Here is a 21256-nt window from a genome sequence, read left to right as displayed (position 1 = left end):
TTTCAGTGGGAGTTTGTTATCTTATTGCTTGTATGACATAAACACGTTTTGAATATTGTGGTTTTAAGTATTTTTGCAGAAATAAAGTATTCAGTTTGGTTTTCTCTTCTATTAGGTCATACCGTGATCTTGCTAAAGTTTAAAGTGGACCAGTTGGAAATAGACATTTTGGATCACATTTATGTTATTTCCATGCTACAAACCCATGCTTGATTCATGTTGTTGATTGTGTTAACATTGTGGCCATTGATGGGTCTAGTTACGTTAATTGTAGCTTAGATTGCTTTGATTCTATGTTAATATAATTGATGGACCGAATTGTTTAAAGACGTTTGGAAATGATAGTATTCTGAGCTCATAAAGTTTTAAAGTATAATGCAATCATCAAGAATCACAACCATGTAATTGTATTTGGTCCAAGTGGGATATTGTAAGAAATTTATGGACCTAAATACAATAATAATGTATGTGGACTATACGGTGATGATTGTCTTTATACGTTGTCATGTAGTTTAGCCCAAAATTCAAGTGATCCATTTAAGTAATTATTATTATTGGTCTTGTTACGTCTTTTATAGAGTATGGGTTTAGCTTTATGTGTAGAGACCATTGGACCTTTTCTAATGCATGATGGGCGGATTAAGGAAAGGGAGTCTATATATAAATAGACATGTAGGGTTATGGTCCCTAGTAGTACACACAATAGACTCTCAGTTATATCTCATCAATAGAGAGAAACCCTAAAGTGTGTATCTACTAGAAGACGCATAATCAAGAAGGGGTTCGATCAATTGACATGGAATCGGGTACGCTTCCGCAATTATGATTTACTGATTAATTTGATATGTAGATTCAAGTTTATTGTAGGAATTAATCCTAACAACTATTTCAATAATAATGTGAGACATTGTTTGATTTGTATTACTTTGTTTTTTTAAAATAAGAGAGAGACAGAGAGATACTCACTTGTGGACTGAAAAATTGAATAAAAATTTACAATATGCATGTACGAATATTCCGCCTTAATGATCTTGTGTGTATGTGTGTGTGTGTGCAGACTGTAGAGAGAGAGAGAGAGAGAGAGAGAGAGAGAGAGAGAGAGAGAGAGAGAGAGAGAGAGAGAGAGAATATGCTCATATGTGGACTGGAAAATTGAATAAAAATTTATAATATGTACGAGTATTCCACCTTAATTTTGGTCCTAAATGATTCATTACTGTATACACCTAAAAATCTCTCCCTGAAATTAAACCCGATGATGAGCGACCTTTCACCGCCATTATTGATCGGGTCAAGTATTTAATCTCGAAAGTGCTTAAAACCCATATTAAGTCAAACATATTAAGTCAACAAGGCATTCAAACCATTTATTCAAACTCAGTCCAACTCATATCCTAGCCCAAATCCCTTTTAATTCATTTCGTGTTATTTATTAATTAAGCCCGATTAAAAAATAATAAAAACCCTAAGCCTGAAATTATTCCTGAATAGTTGAAATGGCATTTGAAATATCACGTACTTACTTGTTAAGCAAAGAATAAATGAATTTGAACGGTTTTCGGGAAAACCTTATTACCGTGTCACGGCATATATACCGTGTCACAGTATGCTACATCGTGTCACGGTACTCCGTGCCGTACTGTGGTGTTTTCTTAGGGTTTTTTCGCGACGCCTTTTCACTTTTAGGGTTCCGTGCTTCACCCCACATATATTCTCTATAAATATAAGACTGATATCCTCAGTTTCAGGGCACCAACTATCATTCTCTTCTCTCTTTTTAGCCTAAATACTAGCCTCTCCATTCTCTCACAATACTTCTTCTAAGCACTCCAAGGAGTCTATACTTGACCCAAGGTTCTGCACTTAAACCAAGGCGTGAAAAGGTAGAATTAATTGAGGGTTTGGACCAAATCAACTCTACTTTTATTCAATTTAATTTCAATTTGATTTATTATTTATTGAAGTTACTAATAGTTTATTCATGATGTAGCAATTGAAGGAAACGTGGAACATGAGTAGTTAATTCAATTAATTACTCTTTTATTATTCTTGTTCTTAATATCATGATTAGGTTTATTATTATTTGATTTGACTTACATTATTATGGTTAAATTGCTTCCAATCACTACTAAAATTTAACGTTTTTGCGACCGCCTGTAACGGTCGCAAAATTAGCAAAAACGGTCGCTAAACATAATTGCGACCGTCAACGGTCGTAACGCGGTGGTCGTTATTTACATGGTCGCAAAAAAAATTATTACAACCGTTTGGTGGTCGCAGATTTTTGGCGACCATTTTTATTAATTTCAACGACCGGTTAGATAACGGTCGCAAATTTTACAAATTGCGATCGGTTACAAAAGCAATCGCAAATTTGGATTTAGCGACGGTCTTAAGCGGTCGCTAAAAAATAAAAAAAAAACAAAAAAGAAAAAAAAACGCAGCCACTTCCTGAACTTCGCAGCCTACCCCACCACCACTTCCCACCCAAACCCTCTTTACCCACCACCACTGCCCACCCTAAAACACCACCAGCCACCGCCAAGCCTTAACCACCTTTACCCACCACCACCACCACCCATATTCAACCCAAAAATCGTATAAATTTATCAAAATAATTAAACCCACAAAATTAAACCAAAAAAAAAAATACCCACAAAATTTCGAACAAAATTACACAAATCAAACAGAAAATTGAACAAAAATTAAATCAAAATTCGAACAAAATCTAACCCACAAAAACTAATTAAAATTTGAACAAAAATCGAACCCACAAAAACTAACAAAAATGGAACAAAATCAAACCCACAAAAACTAACCAAAAAAAAAAAAATTAAACCCAGAAAATTGAAACCCACAACGAACAAAAAACACACAAAATTTCGATCAAAATTCGAACCAATATTCGAAAAAAAATCAACAAAATTTGAATAAAACTTCGAACCAAAATTCAAACAGAAATTCGAACAAAACTGAAATAAAACAACAAAAATCGAAAATAAACAAAATTTTTTATAAAAAATCAGAAAATCAACATACCTTTCCTAATATTTCTTCCTCATGGGGTTTATATGGTCAAATTCGACCATGAAAACTCCAGATCTGGAGTTTTCATGGTCGAATTTGACCATGAAAACCGAAATTCTTGAAAAGGATGGTGGCGGCGCGGCTCGTTCATTCGTTGCTTGCTTGTGACGGTGGGGCTTGATGTGATGGCTTAATGAAGAAAGGAGATGAAGAGATGAGAAAGAAAGAGGAGATGAGAAAGAAAGAGGAGATAAGAGAAAGGAGGGCGTGAGAAGAGAGAAGGAAAGAGAAGATGGAGAAAATGAGGAGAGAGAAAATGATAGGTTAGGGTGAGAAGAAACGGCTGCTTCCAACAAAGATTAGGGTTAGGGTGGGTTACACAGCACTTTTATACTCCATTTTATTAAAAAAATCATAACTTTATTACGACCGCTCTTAGCGGTCACAAATGGTCGCAAATTGCGACCGTTATAACGGTCGGAATGGTCGCAATTTGCGACCGTTTTTGGCGGTCGCAAATGGTCGCAAATTGCGACCGTTTCTATGTCGTAATGGTCGCAATTTGCGACCGTTTTTGGCGGTCGCAATAGAATTGTTTTTATTTAGAATTATTTTTAACATGTATATTATTTTTAAGAAATTTTTAAATACCTTTGCGACTGTTAAATAGCCTAAAAACGGTCGCAAATCTGCGACCGCCTTAAAAACGGTCGCAAATATTATATTTTGCGATCGTTTTAATGACGGTCGTAAAAAAAACGGTCGTAATTTGACCGAATTTTAGTAGTGAATATTGATGTTATTTTATTGTTTATTGTTGATCATCATATTGCATGTTTAAAGGGAATATGTAATTGAAAATCATACTTAATAAGATAATTTGGACGACCGATTTAGGTTCCTTTTTAATCTTGTTGTTAATTGAAGTGATCGTGATATTTTAGCATTATTTGTTGCATTAATATTCAACCAATTTAACTTAATAATAGTTTGGAGCAAATTGAATATTTGTTTGTATGCCAATAAGAATCGAGTAGAGGCCAATACGGCCGAATATGACTCCATGACTCACTTCATACCATCATATCCCCGATCCTCCTTTCGTGGTTCCGAATCATATGGAGTTAGTAATCTCATGGATTATGAATGGGGTGTAACCTTCACGGATCAATCGTTGTTGCCTATCGTTGTCCCTTTAATCGTGGTTGCCTTAAATGATCCGTAAATGGTCTACAAGTTCCTTAAAAAACTTGTTAGCGGCTCCCTACTTTGCTTTGTCCCTAATTGTTGTCCCTAATTGTATATGTTAATTCTCACTTCCTAAGTGCCAAGCATATTCACCACATGCTTAAATGTAGCCGCGCTTCAAACGACGCCTACAATTACCGTCTTATTGATTTGTTATAATCTTATTAGTCATACATTATCGTAAAATATATTGATTCCTTTAGTATGTATATATTACCTAAACTTATCTAATATATAATTACAGAGACATTTTTCACGAGAATCCTCCAAATCCCCAATACTATACTCTCATTCACTCCCGCCATTTTCACTTATTTAATTTTTTTTTCTTTTTTTTTAAAAAAAAAAAAAGATTAAACACGTAGTTTACACACAATTCACCATCCACTAACTGCTCTCTAAAAATATCAGCCTTATCTTAATCTATTTCTAATCTCATTTTCAAAAAAAAAAAAAAAAAAAAAAAAAAAAAAAAAAAAAAAAAACCACTAAACGTGCTAATCAGTTGTAAAACTCCACACCTCCACTTTCATTTTCACTCCCCATAATATACCAAACTTAAGATTACTACTACACTTATCAATACTCATACTTCATAGCAAAAAAATCTAAACAAAGACAAAATCAAACTTGGTGATATAGTAGATTAATGTATTGGGTATCTTCGGTTTCTGATTCGGTAAGCAATTAATTTTCGCTTATAATATTATACAGATTATTATGAGGACTCCCAGTTTAGTATATGATTATAAACTTTTAATTTTTAAGCTGTTTGAATATAACGAATGTTATCAATGTATGAATAAGTATGATTATAATGAATGTTATCAATATACTGATTATATTTATATCTTTAAAATTTTATTTTTCAGAGCAATAATTTTTTTTTTTTTTTTTTTTTTTTTTTTTTTTTTTTGACATGAAGCAATAATGTTAGTTTGATCTTTACCATGCTTTTGGAAATACAAGATTTTGCTTTTATCGGTTAGTTTGATCTTTACCAAGCAGGGTGCTTTTGAAAATACAAGGTTTTGCTTTTATCGGTTGGTTTGATCTTTACCAAGTAGGGTGCTTTTGGAAATACAAGGTTTTGCTTTTATCAGATACATAATTAATTTTTACTATATAAATACTATGAGTTGGAATCTGAATAAGGAATGTGCCATCATATTATATAATTAGATTGGTTATAATTTCTTATGTGTGAATATATAAGTTCTGCACTTCTGCATATGTAAACGTAAAAGGATTGAAAGATATTGATCAAGTTATAAAATTTGATTAAAAAAAATTAACGTTGCAAGGTTTTCAATACTTTTGATTATTAGTTATGGATGATTATTTGATTGTATTTGTCTACTGTATAGAGTTTTTTTTTTTTTTTTTTGACAAAACTGTATAGAGTATATAAAAGATTAAAATTTAATCTTAATCAACCATCCAAATTCTCTCAATTATATCTTAAAAAGTTCTAATTTTATCTCTGTTACTAATAATGATTAATATTTTTTTTTTAAAAAAAAAAAAAAACTGAATTAAAAGATTTAATTTATCTATTTCAAAAAAAAAAATAATAAAAAACAATTCTAATTTCTAATCCCCTATTCATTACGAAAGAGAATTGATACAAGAAATGGCTACACCATTAGTAACTTCAATTCTTCACCTTATCAGTATGATTCTAATAGAAATTAATTAAGGAATATAACATTATAAAAATAATATATTCTGAATTAAAATATAAACAATTTTTTTTTTTTGGACAGAAAACTAAGGATTATATAGCTTGCAAAGTGTACCGAGTATTATTATTTGCAAAGTGAGAAGGCACTATCTTATGTAAATTTCAGCAACATCAAAATCAACTTTCCATATTTTAAATATATTTTTTCTTATATCCCGTGCATTTTGCATAGGTACACTCTAGTTTTAACATATGTACGAGTATTATTCTATATAGAGCCTTCAATTAGTGACGTGTGTTACTGTGCAGATACCGTCAGTATTTCCGGATTAGAGTTCAGTCGCCGCCACCATTAGAATCTCACCTAAAACGACGGATAATATATATTCCCTTATTAATATCTTTACTATCTTATATAAAAAAAAAAAAAAATCACATTATTTATTTTTGAATTAGAGTTCAGCCACCGCCACTATTAGAATCTCACCTGAAAGGGATGCTATATATTCACTTAATAATATCTTTACTATCTTATGAAAAAATCACATTATTTACATTAATATCCCACATGTTTTTACAAGCAAATACGGGTATGTAACTTACTGGTTTTTTTCTTGCCCCGACCAACAAAAATGATGCAACTCCAATGCAATGCTCATCAACAAGTTGTACATTCTGTTGATGATTTACAGGGTCCTCGGGATCACCAAATTTTGTGTCGTATTTTAAGAAAAAAAAAAAAAACAAAAAACTCATACATTAAAAGCAAATACACATTATTATATTCATAATTATATTAATATTAAATTACTTACAAATTACAATAGGACATTATTATATATTTTCATCTATATTTATAACTAAATGCATGGAGAAGATCAGGAACTATTTTCGAGATGATAATAACTTAACAACTGTTAATTTTAAAAGAAGGTTCCTTTTGCTTGCTTGAAATTAAGAGAAAATGGTATAGGTGGTGCTTTGTTATAGGCCATTTATGGGTATCGTAGTATTTTATGTATAGGTTATTATCATATTATATGATTAACAGTTGATTATAACTTTGTACTCTTCTCACACCATGTGTAGTGAAATCTGAAATTCTATGTATCTACACTTTAAATTTGTCTTGGCATGACAAGGCTTATTTTTCTACAATTTAAATTTGTCTTTTTTATTTTTGTTTTTTTTGTTTTTTGTGAGAAACAATTTAAATTTGTCTTTGCATAAGCATAATAAGGCTTATTCTCTAAATAATTATGTTTGAATTAATAGTTACACATACTAATTTTAATAAATACGAAGATATTATAATTATTAAATTCATAGGGGCGGAGGATTAAAGATTGATACCTTGATATAAATGTTCGCCTTATTTCAAGTTCATCGAGGAACAATAAATCCCGATAATAATAAGATCAAACTAATAATTATAAGTTTAGGAAAAATAAGTTATACGGAGTAATAAAATAAGTTCAAAAAAGGTAATAAGTTTACTAAAGTAACTAAAATAAGATTAAGTTATTATAATAATAAGATCTAATAAGTTTAAATAAATATAATCAAGTTAGATAAATATCATCTTGTCAAAAAAAAAAAAAAGTTAGATAAATATCATAAATTGACTTGATCGAACCTACTTACATTATATTGGATAATGTCATATGATGAAAAATGTGTAAATATGCTAAAGTATTATTAACGATTTTATTTTTATTTTTTTTATTTTTTTTAATGAAAAGGTAAACAAGAAATTAGAATAATCTTCTCTCAATACTATACCGAGTATTATTATCGATTGCAAATGAAGTTATATCATAGTTTAAAATCATGAGATGTTTAATTAGATAATGTGACATTATTTATTTCACACGTTACAGTGGTATTGATAAGGATAAACATTTTAATTAATTAACAATGTATAGTTACAATAACATACAAAGATAAACAGTTTGGGTTTGTACAATTATCACTCATGCATAGTATATAAACATATTATAAGTCAAAGTGTTACGTAGTAGTAACTGTACTTAAGTAAAAATAATAATATCATTACAAATCTTCACTCAACTTTGAAAAGAATGCCAAGACAAATGGATTGTTTGATTTAATGTTTAGGTTGATCAAGACCTATGAATATTTAAATATTTTTTATTACTAAGTCAAAAATAAATTACTTCAAAACATTATTCTGCACATCTATTGATAAAGAAATAGTCAATAAGTCACAGATCCAAACAAAGAATTATTATTCGATCACATAATTAAAAATTAATTAATCATGGATTAGCTTGAGGAGTAGTCTAGCTATGTAATTAAATTATTTATATAATTTTATGTAACACTAAATCCCAAAAAAGATGCAAAAGAATTAAATGTGCTTGTGATGTTTAATTAATTTTTTTGGATGTATGGCTGTAAAATTAAGGGATTCTTTCCCTTATTGGCCTTGGCTTCTTCAATGATCATGTGCTCTTGTTCCATATTTGAATTTTTAGTTCTTTCAATCAGTAATTTAGCAATTGCATGTGCCCAAATCAATATAAATTCTTCTAGAAATTAAACTATAGGAGGCTGCATGAATCTTGCTCTTTCAATTTCTTTTTTCCCTGATTGTGTGATGTTTGCTTGATCTATGAGATATTGAGATACTATGATTTATTGCAATAAGATTTGTGTCCATGCATGTCTTGGCTCACACGATACGATGCACACAAATTATGACTAGCTAGATTGTATAAACGGGAAATAAACTTTTGTACGGTTATTATAGTATGTATGATTATAATTGTATTAGAGTGACATGAACTCGGGAAATTGATATTATGAAATTTTTGATACGAATTGGACATTATAGTGTATAGTCGTGGTAATTACAAGGAGATCGGAGCATCTTTTAACTTTGTAGACGAATGTCATGTTAAATTATTTATTAAAAGTTGCGAGATAGAGATAGTATATATATCGCTCTTTCATTATGCACCTTCTATTATTCTCTCTGCCATAGTTCCATAGAGACTAGGGAAGTTGTGGTAAACAAGAGGGATTACTTTAAGAAGATTTGTAAGTTAATATGGCTAAGTATTTTTTTTTTTTGAAGGAAGTTAATATGGCTAAGTAAAACGTTGCTTTGGTTGAATAATATAATTTTTATTAATTAATTAAAACGACTTGAATGAAAATTCTAGAAATTTATTTAAATCTTGTTGTTTTAAATTGAAAAGAATTATATCGTTTCTTCAAAAGAAAAAAAAAAAAAAGGAATTTAATCTTATACTTTTGTACTCCGTAGGATATTTAATTCAGGGAACCTAACTTGATAAGAGTGCTCATTTTCATTTTATTTCTTGTAACTCCTTAATGGAACTATCATTTACTCATTTTTTCTCTATAACCTCAATTCACTTTTTCTTAAATATATGTCAAAAACACACATGCAAGGACATTTGGAGGACGAAGGGAGTAATAGTATACAAATAAAATGATGATAGCATCCCGTCAAAAAAAATGATGATAGCAAAATCAAATTGTGTAGAGCAAAGTCTTATAACTCATCTTCACCAAAAAAAAAAAAAAAAAAAAAAAAAAGTCTAATAACTCATACTACGTATAAGATATGATAGTTTTACTTACTACAACTTGTTGCAAGAGTTAAAATGAATTCCATTTTACTCCCTTGGTAAAAAAAATATATATATATAAATTTCATTTAATGGTGTGGTTTCAGTCTTCAAAAAGAGTACTTCAAATATCTTAATTCTGTGTAATAATGAGACTATGGTGTCACATAAAATTAATAGAGTAACATAAAATTAAAGGAGTACGTATAAACTTACTTTGTCACTGTATCACATGAAAGATTATTGGTCATAATCTCTGACTTTTTAGTTAAAATTTTGATATTTTAATATCATAATTAAATTAATTTATCCTTGCAATATACTTCGTATTAATTAATATAATAAATTGCTGCTGGATCGAATTATATTTAATTAAGTAGACTGGATAACGATTGAGCACTCGCCTTTACGGTTGATCGAAGCGAAAAGTCATGGCGAATATCTTATTTATGCTTTTTCCCTTGTTATAGAAGATAGAACAAAGTTTAATATACTAGTATTTCATTTTGCTAGCCAACAACATGTGATGACGTTTTGAATTTCTGTATTAAAATGTTATAATAGCTTTTATATAATAGGCGGCCTAAAAGTTCCATTTTAAGATCTTATATATGTAGTATTAGTCATATACGAAGTAGTAGATTTTAGACCGATCGTTCATTTTGAATTATTTGATCATTTAATTATAAAGAATAGTGTTAATTAATTTATGTGTCATTTTCGATTATTGATTGATTGTTAATATTGATTCGTTAATGTGCCGACAATAGACATACATGCTATCAATCGTTACATTTGATTATCGATCTATGTTTTATGTAGACCATACTGAGAGTGAGAGATAGATTAAGTAGTTAGAGCTCCCCTTCTGGTTTCAGGTGATTCTGGGATCGATTCTCATCACTCACCCTTGTGGCTAAAAAAAAAAAACATAGACCATACTAATCTGAAATGAACTTATGTATTGTCCCCCTTTTTTCTAATCATCTAACCACTTTATTTAGCGTGTAAAATATGAAAAAAAAAAGTATTATATTGTGTGAGTCTGGACTCATACATAATGAGATAAATATAAGTTACTGAACATTCCATATAAGTTTTAAAATATCTCAACTATATATTTGAGTATATCATATGAGTATAGTTTTTGAAAATTTCATCTGGAGTACGTACAAGTTATTGGATACATCAATTTTTGAATGTATGTGTTGGGTGAGTAGACTCACAGTGAATCAAATTCATTTAATACTTTGTGCTAAATTATCGATATACTTTTTTTGTTCTTTTATTTATATGATCTTTGCATTATTAATTATTTATTCTAGCTAATTGTCAATGTTGTAGCTAATATGTTTTTTTCAAAAAGAAACTTGTACTTCATACATTATATTAGAAATTTAGCAAGGAATAAAAGCATACATCATAAAACATCATTGACTAGCTTATCTTCCAATTGAGTTTCCTAGAAGCTGTACCGAAAATCTAATGGTGAATTAATTATATTTCAAAGTGATCTAATAACCTTGGCTTAGTTTTAACAAATTGTTACTTTTGTTAGTAGCTGATGATATTGTTAATTAGTTTTAATTACATTACTTTTTTTTTTTTCTCGCCTTCAAAAAAAAATATTACTTAGTTACTCTGATCTTTTCCAGGATATTTCTTAACTATCATAAGTCAAATATATATACTCTCTTAATACTCTACAATGATTGCATTATTTGTGATTTTTGAATTGAAAAACCTAAGGCAATATATAGGTTTAACTTATGCAATAATAACAAATCGTCGTAAAAATGTAGAATATGCATATTATATTTAACTAATTAATTAATTCACTATTAGAATAAATATAAACTCGTTACCATTATCACCCATTCACCCACTATATTACCACACATTATTTAAACAAGATGTATGAGAACGAAATGTGCACACACAAATACTAAATTATTGTCGTTGTGGTTTATTTAAAAATAAATTCTTTTTTTGTAAGTTTTGAAGGCTTTTTTTTTTTTAAAAAAAAAAAAAAAAAAAAAAAAAAAAAAAAAGAAAAAAAGAAGAAAAAAAGTTATGTGGTGTTTTGTCTGTTTGGGACTTTGGGGTGATTCTCTTACATCTCCAAACATTTATAAGACAGTGATAGAATTTTATTTTTTTGATAAAATTTTTATTTTAAATTTTGCATGATGGATTAGTTGAAATGAACGAATTTTTTGATCATGCAAAAAGGTGGATAAATAATTCATTGATTTTGGAATCCCAAGTCATGCTACATACAAATATGTATCATTTCGATGGGCAAAAAAGGTTCTATATTGCCAATTATGTTATTGAGTTCCAAATCTTTTCATAGATAAGGTCTCTAGTAATATTAAGCTTATAAATTATCATTCCATATTCCCATTAATTTTTCATGGGCAATTTTTCGAGTATCCTAAGTCCCCTAATTCTTGAAAGTGAGAAAAGGTTTTCTTTTAGCTCCATGCTTCTCTAAAATTGAGAGCCCATGTTTTTAAAGATTTTGGAAAACGGTACTCAGTATAATACTTCTCATAATAATAGGGTTTTATGAAAGGAAGATTGGACAAAAGATTCATGATTTTTTTTAGCAAATTCGGATAATACAAATTAAACTCCATCCAATATCTTATTCTGTATCAAAGAATTTCTTAGAAAATTAGTCCGTCTTAAAGTGACAGCTTGTTTAAAGTCTTTTTATGTTTGCAGAGAGAGCTACAAGATGTACATGACATTAGAATATTCGATCCCAGTATTTGAACACCACCTCCAAAAATCTAACCAATAAGTTTATATCATCCGGTGGATCTGCTTAAGTTAGTACATTACGATTACGAATTACATCTACTCGTACTAATTAATGTACTATACTGTAGTAGTTGTCAGTAAAATGGCGAAAACGCTAACATTAGGTGAATGATAATAAAGCCAAAACAGCTTAGATTGTTAGAGATCCAAAAAAAGGTGTCATCATTTTCATTGAGTTAGTAGTAAAATATTTCTGGCTTCAGAATATAATGTTTCACATTAATTTGCACGTCTCTTTTGTTAGCTTATTAGCCCATTGGCCTATCCACTAGAAATAAACTACTGACCGTACAGATTAAACGAAGGCAACTAACCTTGATTTGATTTTATTATTATTAATGTTATTATTATTATTATTATTATTATTATTATTATTAATTAATACTTAATATACATTATTAATTTATGACAACAATTAATTATTTATAAACACGAAAATAATAATTAATATATAATAATTGTGTTATTTGAACAAATCAACTATTTTAAAGCTGGCCTTATTGCTTAAGTACACCCCCATGCCAGCCCTTTTGTCACACCCCACATAAGCATGACATCCCTTTCATATTAAAAAGGACATTTCTTTTGATTCTTCTTCTTCAATTCCTCCATTATACATTTTTCCCTTTCTCTCTCTTCAAAACTACAAACAAGAACAAGCTTTTGGAAGGCCAAAACAAACTAGAATCATCAATCAAGCTAAAGACAACTCAAACATCGACGCGAACACGAGGAACACGAGGATAAGTCGGCCTCGAGTATGGAAGCTAGCTTAAGTGAGTTGTACTCAAATATGAACTATCATATGGAGGATAGAGAAATCTCGTCGGATAATAGTGGTGATAATTCTCCGCCTTCTACCACCTTCAACGCCTCCATATCCTCTCCTAAGAGAAGGTTAGTATACACCTTTAATTATTAAAGACGCGTCTTAAAAGATTGCTAGGTTCGCCACTGGCTATGCTGTGTACTCTAATAATAACATGTGGTTATAACTTTGATAGTAGGAGAGCTATACAGAAAAAAGTGATGACGTTTCCACTCAAAGAAATCGAAGGATCTCGATTCAAAGGCGATTGTACTCCGCCATCAGATTCATGGGCTTGGAGGAAGTATGGCCAAAAGCCTATCAAGGGTTCTCCATATCCTAGGTACTATTCTTTCCCTATCACTTAATTATTAGTTCATTTCTACTTTTAAGGTATAGTTACTCCATACAATCATGTTAGATCTCTTTTATTTAATTTTATGTCATGAGCTACATACAAACTTATTTACAACTTTGTTGGTGTGTAAATTCAATTGAGACTATGCATAATGCAAATTAAATTAAAATGTAATTAAAATCTTTGAATTGTTACATCACATGAAACAATTGTTAATTTTAGTTAAATTTATACGAAGTAGATTTTTATGTGTAATTAATAAGTTGCCAAATTATGCTCTAATTTTTTTGTTAAATTAAACTTTACAGAGGATATTATAGATGTAGTAGCTCAAAGGGTTGTCCAGCAAGGAAGCAAGTAGAAAAAAGTCGTTCAGATCCAAACACGTTAGTAGTCACGTACTCTTACGAACACAACCATCCTTGGCCTATTTCGCGAAACCACCACCAAAACCGCCACAGCAACGCTGCTGCTGCCGCCACGACAACCACTTCTTCCACTCCCACACCCGAAAACATTAGCACCAACACCACCATGATCTCCTCCACAACATCACTAAATAATCCCTCAACTAGTACTAATAAATCATCATTACAACCAAAAATAGAAAACCATGCAAATGACGCAATATTATTTCAACAAAATATAGATCATCATGAGATTCATCATGACCCTTTACTCCCTCCTACGGATGAATTATCTTGGTTTACATCGGATCATCAAATACTCGAAAACAACGAGTTTTTTAGCAACTTCAACGACCTAGACATGTCAAAGATCTTTCCAATGAGGGAGGAGGATGAGTCCCTTTTCGCCGACCTAGGGGAGCTTCCGGAGTGTTCGGTGGTGTTCCGAAAGGCGGCCGGGGTGGCCGCCGTGGAAGAGTGTAACTTGGCACCCACAACTTGGTGTGGGACCACGGGTTGAGGTTGGTTAGTTACCCACCCGTTTGTCTACATTTGTGTGCTGGCCTATAATAAAAGTATTAGGCCAAAATTAATTATTTTTAATTAATCTCAAGTGATTATAATTATTGTTATTGTGATAATAGCATGAAAATTTGATAAATTTAGGGGGAGACTTACCTTACGGCTGAAGATAATCAAATGTTCACACTTTGCTTACGTTGGTAGTTTTATGATGATATTGTTTTAATTTCTTAATTACTTTGTTTTTTTTATTAAGGGGGAGAAAATTAATCAAAGTATAGTTTTTGTAAGTGATCACGTTGATTTGGATGTTTAGGAATTGTGTATTCATTTTTCTGATCAACTTGTAGTATAATATAATATATAGTTGCAGAGAAAATTAAATATTTCCTTAGTTAACGGCTAAATTTCATGAGCAATGGTATAAATCATGTGTTGTGTTCAGACTAGCTGGCTCTAAGATAATTGAGATTGAATAAATATGATGAAGTTATCATGCTAAACTGTAATTGTTTTTTCATAGCAACGGCAAAAGCACCAAGTTAGATTACAACACGATTACATTCCTTGCCTTCCTTTGGGCTTGAAGTGTAGATGCGACATGAGGCCCTCATACCCAGAGTAAAATATTCCACTTGAAAGTAGAGGTGGATGTAAATTGAACCCGTGATACATCTTTGTGTTACGTTGGTTCTTGATACCATGTCAGAGGACCAATCAAAAGTTTAAGCTAATGATTGAAGTCCAGGATAACTTTATATACTCTATCGATTATATATAATTAGTAGGTTTTAACACTTTTTACCATCTAAATATAAAAGTTATAATATTAATATTATACCCCTTTGTCACCAAATAACTAAAGTCGTGATTGGTTTTATTTTAAATTGTCTCCGTACAAAAAGTTATTGTTTTATATATTTTCAAAGAATAAATGTTACATAGTCACTCATCTTAATACAAATCTTTAACTTACTGATAATATTTTCAAGTACATACGAGTAATATAAATGACAATAACATCTTACACGAAATAAAAATGACAATAGTGGGTAATGACCATATCACATACTTTGTACATAGCAACCCACATAGATTCAAAGTACTATGCACTATATATGCAGTACATGAACTTCAATTTGTTCCTAAGAAACTTGGTATCCAAGAAACAAGTATCATTTAATCTGCATGCAATAATCATATAGTGTTACAATTATCATAGTTGTATGTAACATGTATAGTGTTGCATATATATACTATATCTGGATCTATTATGCCATATTAATGAAGTAATAATGGACCTACCCATGACAAACTGAACAAAAAGCTACTCGTACCTAATAAATCTATGCATGCCTACTTTAATTTCTGGACCCAAATTTTCAATCTCTTTGTGTCCGTACTAAAGCACATACGAGGTACTAAAAGTTTGTAATAAAAGTGTAAAAGTCTATAACTTTTTTGTGGATTGTCACCAATAATAAGCTTTTAAACATATGTGGCTTTACTAGGGTTGATAATTGATTTGTGAGGCGGCTGGTTACGTGCGGATTGGTTTTATTGGTGTGCAATTTGCAAAGTATGGACTTGGAGATATAATAAGGTGCATTCATCATGTATAGTGAATTGGGTTTAGATGTGACATTATATTATTCATATCAGTCCTGTCACATATGTGCATCACACTCTAGATATACTTTATTTGTTTGTTATGAACATATGCTATCTATAATAATGTGGGATTATATTGTGTTACTCGTACAAATTAATATGAAGAAGCTAATAAGCAGGGGTATTAAATGTATTAATGAACTTAATGAACCTAAGCTAGTTCACTCGAGAACTACTCAAATGCGCAAGGTTTAGAATTTTCATGAATTGAGCTCAATTAAATCAGAAAGATCATGTATATAGTATATACGATTAAGCTCAAAATAACTCAAAAATCCGTGTTAGATATTTTATTTGCGTATTATATAAAATTTAACTTAAAATCCGTGTTAGATATTTATACATTATAATTTATTACCAAAACTCAAAAAATATTGAGGACCGGCAGCTTGTGCTCAAGTGCATGTATATATTAAGCCAAGCCAAGCTATGTTTCGCTACACTTAATTCATCTTGACTTGTTTAAACCCTTAAATTGAAGCTAAGGTTTCTTCCTGCCACAATCGAGTTTATAGTGTAGAGGTTGCTAGAGATCAAAAAGTGGGATAAAAGAAAGAGATGATATACCATGTACATCCTTAATTAATTAGTCGATCTTTTGTCCATGATAATGGAATCATCTTATGCAAAAGTTAATTAATTGATCAATCTTAACTTCATGCGTTGGCAATAATAATAAGATGCGATGCTTATCCCAAATTATTGGTTCTGGTGAATATATTCTCTAACTTTGGACAGGCTTAGACGTAACAATTTTAATATAATTTGACTTTGATATATAATTGAAAATATATATTCAAAACCTAAGGTTTCACAATCATTCAACAACTTTGTACCAACCATGCAAGTTATTCGGCACCGGCATGCTTATATATGTCATGACTTTCTGTACTCTCTATGTAAACTATTTCAGCTCACAGGTTTTTAATAATTTCTAAGGTTTCACAAAATTTAAATACTACTCGTATTATATTGTTGAAATGAATATATATAACAAAACTCTATATGATAATTTTTTTTTTCTTTTATACAACTCATAAAAATGCAATTAAAATTATTATACTGACCCTATAAATATATAGTAAGTCAAACTTTTAAGAATGGAGCAGTTTAGTGGTATTTGTTTGTTTGAAGGCATACGAATTGATGTTGAACCTATAACTTGTTTTGTAAGTTTTGCTGTCCAAAAAGTTATATATTAGTATTAATTTAATTGACTGAGTGGATTTTTAGCAAGCTCCATAGTAGTTCAATAGGCAATTTTTTACAAAAGTTTGTAGGTTATCACTTCGGGGTTTATTAATATCTCCGTGTATAGTGTAACTGTGTAACGGCCTGTTTTGATAACTGAATTCAGCTAAACTGAACTGAAATGAGCCGAACTGAATTGTTTATGAGAGTAGGAAATTAGAAACTGAAGTAAAATTAAGCTGAACAGAACATGCCCTAAGTCTATGTTCTCTTCATCATCTAACATACTTGGTATAATATTTGTAAGAAAAATCTAATATTATACCATCTCCATCAAAAAGTACAGATTTTAATCTAATCATCCACTCCTTAAGAGGTTCACGCATCCACTGTAATACAAGCTCACCAATCCTACGACTTTCACTTTGTATTTTGACAAAAACATACTGTTTGACTCACGCGAAAATTAGCAACGTTAATAACATAGCTTGTTGTATTGGAAAAGGAGCCGCTAAACCCGCAATATGCTAGTTCCACTTTATGTTTCCTAGCTTGTACAATTTTGTTTGAGCTATTCAACCACGTTATTAAGTTTGAAAATTAGACCAAAATCTACAATGAGTAAAAATAAAAAAGAAGAAAAAAGACTAAAAAATCCAAGTGAGGTTTCATCCATAAAATTGGCAGTCTCATAGGTGTAGTTTACGAAACATATAAATTAAAACTATCAAAGTCATTTTATGGTATATATATATGCATGTCCGTTTCTCTATAAATTATATTCACGTGTGGGTTGTCAATATAACTTGCTTGGCATAAGGATTATTTGACTTAAATGACCACCTAATGCTCAACAATCTACTCTTATCATCTTTTTGATTTTATTTTTCTTAATAATTTTCTACTAGAATATGATCTTTATGCTACAACAACAGTTAGAGCTTTTTTTTATTTTATTTTTATTTTTGTTAAAGAAGGCTAACTCCCAACTGATTTAAGACTACTTACAAAGCGAGTATTTAACTCTCTTAATCAAACTAGTAAAAGAACTAAAAAGGGATTAGGGGTACAATCATTGTGAACTGCTTGATGATGCAAATAAGGGGATTGAGGAGATCTATCACCAGTACTAGCCATATAGGATGTTCTAAAATTGTTCCCTTACATTTCTTTCTCCTGCAAAAACAAAATATGGAATACCTTTTACCTTTATTGTTCTTCACCCTTGACCTGATTAATTAGTCTTTCATGCTTTCTTGATGTGGCAAAGTAGGTGAAGGTAGAGAGTGGTGGAAATGACTGCATCTATTCAAGTTCAAACATCATGGGGTCTTCATCATTAGAACCTATGGATTCCACTTCAGCAATATCAGTGGTAGTTAAATCTCTCGTGGTAACCTCACTCCCCTCCTCGATACTTGAACCCTCACACTGCTGCTAGAACTTAGGATATATAGTAGATATATGATCATCATCTAACCAACCTCTCAACGGCCCATGCTGACCACGTTGGTGTCCAGAGATCGCTTGGCCTTCTTCTTTTGGCTCTTCTTGACGCGACCAAGGTTTCAAAAATTTTAGAGTCCTTTGCCTTGTGAAAATTAGGTTGCCCATCATGTGTGGTATTTTCCTTCACTCGTACAGTCATCCATGACTATGAAACAATAGAATGTTTGTAGAAACTCATGGTTTTCCCTTGACTGAGCTCCGAGTAAGACAAATCTAAAACCTTAAGGGACTGATTACTTCTCAATCCGTGGAGGAAAATACGGGTTTTCCTCGATCCCTTGACCTTAGCTTGCCTAGATTCCTGATTGTCTGGGAAGCTGGTAGCATCATCGTCTCCCTTTTCCAATGGGAGAAAACATTGATTGTAGGGGTAAGGCTCTTTACCATCATCTCACTATTAGCGTTCGTGTTAGGTAATTTCGTAACATCACTTTAGACGTTGGTACAAGACAACCTATCAGATTCTAGATTGGCAGCACACTACTTGCTAATCTTCCCCTTTTTGTTGAAGATGGCATGTGATTGGTCGGAATCCTCAATGCCCCTCTTGCCCTTGAACTCGCTAGCCTTGCTTCTTAGACCCTCCACCTTTTCCATTTCACGGTGAATGTTTTGGTTGTTAGGCTCCCCTTGTATCAAATAAGCTAGAACTTATTTGAAACAAGGAGATCAAGAAGCAATAAATGCCAATTAGTTAAGTTCATAAATAAACCAGGTTGGGTTCGAGGAATATAAATATATTATGTGAAGCCAAAAATATTTTGTAGAGTGTGTTAAAAAAAAAAAGGTCTTATAGCATTCAACAATAGGATTATGAATACCCTAGGAATGTATACATGGGCTTCACTAGTGCAGAGTACAAGTTAACAATATATAGCATATATAAACAAAGTTATCAAAGGCCCAAGCTTAAATACTAAGGCTAAGATAGAACACTAAAATTAATTACCAAACAACATGAAGTTCACATATGCTCAACTTCCAAAAAAGCAATTTAAATTGACTTGGAGCATCCTTAAACAATGAACAATTATAATTATTTGTGTTACTATTTGAATAAAATAATGTTTAAAATATGAGTGAATGATAACAATGGCATGAACAAATGTGAATGATTTAGTTTTCCAAATCGTTTGTGAAATTTGTTTATCTAATAGAAATTCACATTTACATATCACATGAGATTAATATATTGTAAATTATGTATGTATTTTAATTATAGAAAAAGATAAATTGAGGTGGGGTATGTGAATAGTAACATGAACAATTTTATTTTGGTTTATTGTTAAGAGAATGATGTTGGAAATTATTTGTTTAGTTGATGTATATGAGAGAGAAAGTATTTTTTAGTGAATAGTAACATGAATATTTTTTTTTTTTGGGTTCATGAATAAGGATGCTCTTAGTAAAAACGTTAGTCAATTGTGTAGAAAGTGGCAAACCACTTCAATCTGTTTCATTTTCTTGTGAACAAATAGATTATGAGCTAGATATAAGGCAGATTAAGGTCTTGTTCTCATTGACTGAAATGAGTTGAACTGAACTGAACTTATTAGAACTGAATTGGTTAGAACTGAACTAAACTGAAATTAAACGAATATTTTATAAGAGAAGGAAATTAGGAGTTGAACTGAACTGAACTGAACTGAACTAAACTGAAAAAAATCGTATGAGAACAGGCCCTAAGTATCACACTATAAATTGATAGCATGAGGATGTTAATAAAAAACCTATCCAGCCATCCCTTAATAAGCTCCAAGTCACCGTTGCCATGGACTAATACTCGACTTCCTCTGAAGAATGAGAAACCATCACTTGTTTCTCAATCTTCCAAGATACCACAAACCGGTTAAGAAACACATTTTAACTAGACTAAGAGGTTATTTGGCAATCGGCGGTTGGCTGTTGGCTTGTTTTCTTGGCTTGTTTGATTGGCTGGAAGTATTAGCTGTATAGGTTGGCTTTTTAAGTTATTGTTTAAGGCGACTGTTTACAAAAGTGTTTGGTAAAATTATTAATGTTTGTTAGCTGTTTATTAGTAATAAAGTGGGCCAACAAGCCAAAAACCAATAGAAAAAGCTACTCTTATTAGCTTTTGGCTTTTGGCGGAAAAGCTAGTTTAAAAGCCAACTATCAAATATATTCTTAGGCTGTTTGACCAAACTAAAAAGCCAAAATCTAGGCAAAAAGCCAATTGCCAAACACCCCCTGAGATTGACGAGTAAGAAGGGGATTGGGACTTACCCGTTCGGAATCACAGAAAGTGTCAGTAACTAGACAATTAAAATCACAATTAGTATGAAGAAGAATACCTTGTTAGCTGAGAGCCCTTTCACTCTAAAGGCAACTTCAAGCCCCACGATATTTGCTATCTTGATTTTT

General features: G+C 31.0%; 1 protein-coding gene across 1 annotated transcript; it reads left to right on the top strand.

Annotated features, from left to right (window-relative positions):
* The first annotated feature begins 12953 nt into the window (after positions 1-12953).
* On the top strand, positions 12954-14797 carry LOC145579280 (putative WRKY transcription factor 65). Its single transcript, XM_081636524.1, has 3 exons — positions 12954-13305; positions 13413-13559; positions 13883-14797. Exons 1-3 carry the CDS (start codon positions 13169-13171, stop codon positions 14499-14501), a joined length of 903 nt encoding a protein of 300 aa, XP_081492650.1. The 5' UTR covers positions 12954-13168; the 3' UTR covers positions 14502-14797.
* The last annotated feature ends 6459 nt before the right edge of the window (positions 14798-21256 follow it).

The sequence above is a fragment of the Chenopodium album genome, chromosome 14, assembly GCF_948465745.1.
Source record: "Chenopodium album chromosome 14, dcCheAlbu1.1, whole genome shotgun sequence".
Lineage (NCBI taxonomy): Eukaryota > Viridiplantae > Streptophyta > Magnoliopsida > Caryophyllales > Amaranthaceae > Chenopodium > Chenopodium album.
This window is presented reverse-complemented; position numbering and strand designations above follow the sequence as displayed.